Source organism: Penaeus chinensis, chromosome 19 (assembly GCF_019202785.1).
Source record: "Penaeus chinensis breed Huanghai No. 1 chromosome 19, ASM1920278v2, whole genome shotgun sequence".
Classification (NCBI taxonomy): Eukaryota; Metazoa; Arthropoda; class Malacostraca; order Decapoda; family Penaeidae; genus Penaeus; species Penaeus chinensis.
Genome location: NC_061837.1, coordinates 23,053,454 through 23,058,453, shown reverse-complemented (window position 1 = coordinate 23,058,453; position 5,000 = coordinate 23,053,454). Strand labels below are relative to the sequence as shown.

General features: G+C 41.8%; 1 protein-coding gene across 4 annotated transcripts in view; it reads left to right on the top strand.

The window, feature by feature from the left end:
- The window catches only part of LOC125035230 (protein O-linked-mannose beta-1,2-N-acetylglucosaminyltransferase 1-like), a 26,326-nt gene extending 21,357 nt beyond the window's left edge, over nucleotides 1–4,969 (top strand). For 3 of the 4 annotated variants that reach the window (XM_047627489.1, XM_047627487.1, XM_047627488.1), the window contains 6 exons: nucleotides 20–156; nucleotides 738–802; nucleotides 1,676–1,801; nucleotides 2,275–2,409; nucleotides 3,267–3,466; nucleotides 4,832–4,969. In XM_047627489.1, coding sequence (XP_047483445.1) covers nucleotides 20–156; nucleotides 738–802; nucleotides 1,676–1,801; nucleotides 2,275–2,409; nucleotides 3,267–3,462 — 659 coding nt within the window. In that variant the 3' untranslated portion in view covers nucleotides 3,463–3,466; nucleotides 4,832–4,969. Of the gene's footprint in view, nucleotides 1–19; nucleotides 157–737; nucleotides 803–1,675; nucleotides 1,802–2,274; nucleotides 2,410–3,266; nucleotides 3,467–4,831 lie in introns of those variants that run through there. The other variant, XR_007115748.1, reaches the window with a different exon arrangement.
- The last annotated feature ends 31 nt before the right edge of the window (nucleotides 4,970–5,000 follow it).

The window sequence follows — 5,000 nt, the reverse complement described above, 5'->3', positions numbered from 1 at the left end:
TCTCTCCCCCCCCCCGCAGAGATTTGCCCCTCGTGGCCGCCGACGCAGGAGTGGCAGCACCGTCGGGCCTTCTGCGCCACCCACGACGGCTTCGGCGATCTGTGCCGCTGCGAGGGGCCCTTCGTCGTCAACCAGGAGGATGCGATGCCCAGGCCGGTGCGTGCGGGAGAGGAGAGGGGGAGGGGAGGATGTAGGTAGAAGGGTGGGTAGGGGGGGAAGGGGGTAGGGGGGAGAGGTTGTAGGTGGAAGGGTAGAGGGGAGGGGGAGGGGATGGGGACGGGGGGAAGGTGGGGAGGGTGTAGGTGGAAGGGTGGTGGGGAGGGGGACGGGGAAAGGGGGAGAGGTTGTAGGTGGGAAGGAGAAGGGGAGGGGAAAGGTTGCAGGTAGGAGGGGAGGGGGAGGAGGAAGTGGAAGGGGGGAGGGGAAAGGGGGAAGGTTGTAGGTAGGAGGGGGGTGTCTATGGAAGGGAGGGGGTTGTGAGTTGGAGGAAAGGAGGAGGGGGAGGAGTATGTGTCTCTGAGAAGGAGGTGTGTGGTTCTGTTTATATGTATATAAACCCATAAACTTATAGAAAAAGTTATAAACTCGCATAAAGACATCCACACAAATTCCCCATTTTGTAAAGAACCATGACATACCAATCACACACAAAAAAAAAAAAAACATCATTCAAATACCTACTTACCGAAGAAAAAAAAAATGTTTTAACCTCACGCGCCATCTTGTTTCCCCGACAGACCACGTGGCGCGAAGATATACCAATCCTCGTTATCACCGGCGGAAGAATACACTATCTGTTCAGGTAACCCACTCCCTGTGCAGGTAAAGACTACCTGTGCTCAAGGAATTTAAAAATTACTATATTTTGAACGTATTCACATGAGAATTCACGTGACTTCCATGTATTGGTGATGCAGCTGTTGAATTAGCAGCTAGCGAAGAAATTGATTATGATTTGGCTAATGACGGTGCCGTCATGTCGATTTAGATTACAGCCTTATACATGAGGGCCACTGAGAAGTCGGCGTGTTATATAGAGGGGTTGGGAAATGAGTGGGAAAATTAATATGGATAAATATATGCTGTGTCTGTCCATGTTTATTGTCTTTCTCTTTCTCACTGCCTGTCTGTGTTTGCCTCTCTCTCTCTCTCTCTCTCTCTCTCTCTCTCTCTCTCTCTCTCTCTCTCTCTCTCTCTCTCTCTCTCTCTCTCTCTCTCTCTCTCTCTCTCTCTCACTCCTCTCTCCTCTCTCCTCTCTCCTCACACACACACACACACACACACACACACACACACACACACACACACACACACACACACACACACACACACACACACACATACACAGAGAGAGAGAGAGAGAGAGAGAGAGAGAGAGAGAGAGAGAGAGAGAGAAAGAAAGAGAAAGAGAAAGAAAGAGAAAGAGAAAGAGAGAAAGAGAGAAAGAGAGAAAGAGAAGAGAGAGAGAGAGAGAAAGAAAAACAAAGAGAAAGAGAAAGAGAAAGGCAAAGAGAAAGAAAAAGAGAGAGCGAGAGCGAGCAAGCGAGATAGAGAGAGACCGAGCGAAAGAGAGAGGGAGAGAGGGAGTTAGCGTTCAAGCATCAGAGCTAACACAATACGGAAGGCCTCTATCTAACCTATAACCAAACAACACAACAGTAAAATGTGCTTCCAGGTTGCTGCAGTCCCTGGGGAAGCAGCCAGGCGTCCGACGAGACCTCATATTGTTGGTCACAGATGGATACAATACAGAGGTGGCCAAGATAGCACACATTCTGCGCCTCACACTCCTAGTTCACAGGTGCGTCTCTCACACACCCGCTACACCTGTTTTAGGATCAGGAATCAGCTGCTGGTGGAAAAGGGTGGTAGCTACGTAGACCAATCTCATATACATACATACATATGTACATATATATATGTATGTATGTATATATGTATGTATGTATGTATGTATGTATGAATGTATGTATGTATGTATGTATACATATATTTTTGGCGTTGGCGTGGATTCAGCTTTTATGATTTAGGTAGGAGAGCTTGAATTACGTCAGAGGAAAAATGATGACCATAAACTAAGTTATATGAGAATTATATGAGCAACTATCGTAAGCATATTTACAGAAATGCAAAGAAAATCATCCCAACAGCTTGGCAAAAAATACCAGTACCATTAAATTCAATATTTCTGCAATAGCCATTTTCTGTGTAATATATTTCGACGAGCTTAAACATAAATAACCGCCATTCTGTTGAATTTCCTCTCTTCCTCAGACCCGAAGGCGTAATTCCTACCAGAATTTCCAGGAATGTCCGTTTCGGTCTCTTTAACATCATCAAGAAGTTCCCAAAAGCAGACAAGTTCATTGTGTTGGAAGACGATCTAATTCTCTCTCCGGATTTTTACTCGTAAGGCTTGCTTTGTTGGATTCTAAATGGTCTTTTTTCTGTATGTTGGATTGTAATTGGTCTTTTATGAGTATTTTGGATTCTAAATGGTCTTTTCTTGCGCATGCTGGATTCTAAATGGTCTTTTTTAAGTATGTTGGATTCTAAATGATTTTTTTTCTTGCATATGTTGGATTCTAAATGGTCTTTCTTTGAGCATGTTGGATTCTAAATGGTCTTCTTTGCGGATGTTGGATTTTAAATGGTCTTTTTTGCGTATATTGGATTCTATTTTTTTGTGTGCATATATTGGATTCTAAATGGTCTTTTTTTTTGCGTATGTTGGATTCTAAATGTTTTTTTTTTTTTTTTTTTTTTTTTGCATATGTTGGATTCTAATTGGTCTTATTTGCATATATTGGATTCTAATTGGTCTTTTTTACGTATGTTGAATTCTAAATGGTCTCTTTTTCTGTATGTTGGATTCTAAATGGTCTTTTATGCGCATGTTGGATTCTAAATGGTCTTTATTGCATATGTTGGTTTCTAAATGGTCTTTTTTGCGTGTGTTGGATTCTAAATGGTCTTTTTTGCGTGTGTTGGATTCTAAATGGTCTTTTTTTTACGTATTTTGGATTATAAAAGGTCTTTTTAGCATATGTTTTTTTTTTTTTTTTTTTTTTTGCGTATGTTAGATTGTAAATGGTCTTTATATTTTTATATTATAATGATTTATATTTTTAATCCAAAACCACAGCATACTAGTAAGATCAAAAAACCATCCCGTCCTGCCCCCGAGATGAGCACAGACCAACATGCAAATTCCAAATACCACTCGAACTTATGCCTCACGTAATGCAAACACCTCGACACCCCAGATACATGCAGCAGACCAGCTGGATTCTCGAAAACGACCCTTCGGTGTACTGTGTCTCCGCCTTCAACCACCTCTCCTACACCCACACGGCCTTACAACGCGACCCAGATCTATCGCGCCCACTCCTACCCTGCGTATGGCTGGATGATGGACAAAAAGGCCCTGGAATTCATCCTCCCGAAGTGGCTGCCGAGTAACGTCGTGAGTGGAGGGTTTCTGTTAAGGGGGGATTGATAGATAATGTTGAATATTATTGGGTGATATTGATAGATGTTAGGATTAGTAAATGTTAAGGGGGATGTTTATAGATAATGTTGTTGAATGTTGAGGGGTAATAGTGATAGATGTTAGTATTGATAAATGTTTAGGGTTGATGTTTATAGATAATGTTGTTGAATATTATGGGGTGATATTAATTGATGTTAGGATTAATAAATGGTTAGGGTTGATGTTAATAGATAATGTTGTTAAATGTTGAGGGTAATAGTGATAGATGTTAGTATTGATAAATGTTTAGGGTCGATGTTTATAGATAATTTTGTTGAATATTATGGGGTGATATTGATAGATGTTAGGATTAGTAAATGTTAAGGGTTGATGTTGATAGATAATGTTGTTAAATGTTGAGGGTAATAGTGATAGATGTTAGTATTAATAAATGTTAAGGGTGGATGGTAGATGTTAATCTTGTTAATTTTAAAGGGTAATATAAATAGATGTTACTGTAGTATTGATAAACATTAAGGATTGATGTTAATAGACGTTAATGTTAATAAATGTTAAGGGTCAATGTGTACAGGATGTTTAAAATTAGTAATTGCTAATATTGATAGACGTTAAAGGTTAATATGAACAAAGTGTTTAATATTAATGAATGTTGATTCATATTTTCGAGAAAAAGAGAGGAGCATGTGCATGTTATTAGTCTTTACCAGATTCGTATTAGCAACCTCCTTCACAAATATTAAGATGTATCTCCAAGAAAATAAAGATGTTAAAGACGAAAGTACGTTTCATGTTTATTGTCACAAGTACAATCATAATCTCACACCATATTATTTGATATTCCCGGATCGAACGTATTGACGTATTCTTGTCTTTTCCTTATTCATTCTTCCTCGCATCCTTTGTGCTATTTCTGCATAAAGCCTAAAATTAGCAGAAATCTTATGTCAAAACATAAATAGTATATGTAGCTTTATTTCTCCATCCTCGGGTTTTTCTTTCGCTGTGCATCTCTTTCCCTCTCTTCCTCTTCCATTTTCTAGTCTTTCTCCTCCTCCTCTCCCCCTCTTCCTCCTCCGCTCGCTTCTCTTCTTCCTCCTCCGCTCTCTTTTCCTCTTCCTTCCCGTTTCTTTCCACCTCTCTCTCCTCTGCTTTCTACTCTTTCTCCTACTCCCCTGTTTCCTCTTCCTCCTCCGCTCTCTACTCTTTCTCCTCCTCCTCTTCCCCTCTTCCTCCTCCGCTCTCTTTTCTTCTTCATTCCCATCTCCCCCCCCCTCCCCTCTTTATATCCCACTTTTTATCCTCGCGGTTTCTCATTTCCTTCCGCCCCTTCCCTCGCAGACGCACGATTGGGACCACTTCATGGACACGGGCATCCTGAGGCGCGGTCGTGAGTGCATCATCCCTGACATCAACCGCTCCTACCACGGGGGGTCCGTCGGCGCCCACCTCACCGCGTCCTGGGCCACGGAGAAGGACTTCCTCAACCGCACGTACAATTTCGATCCCG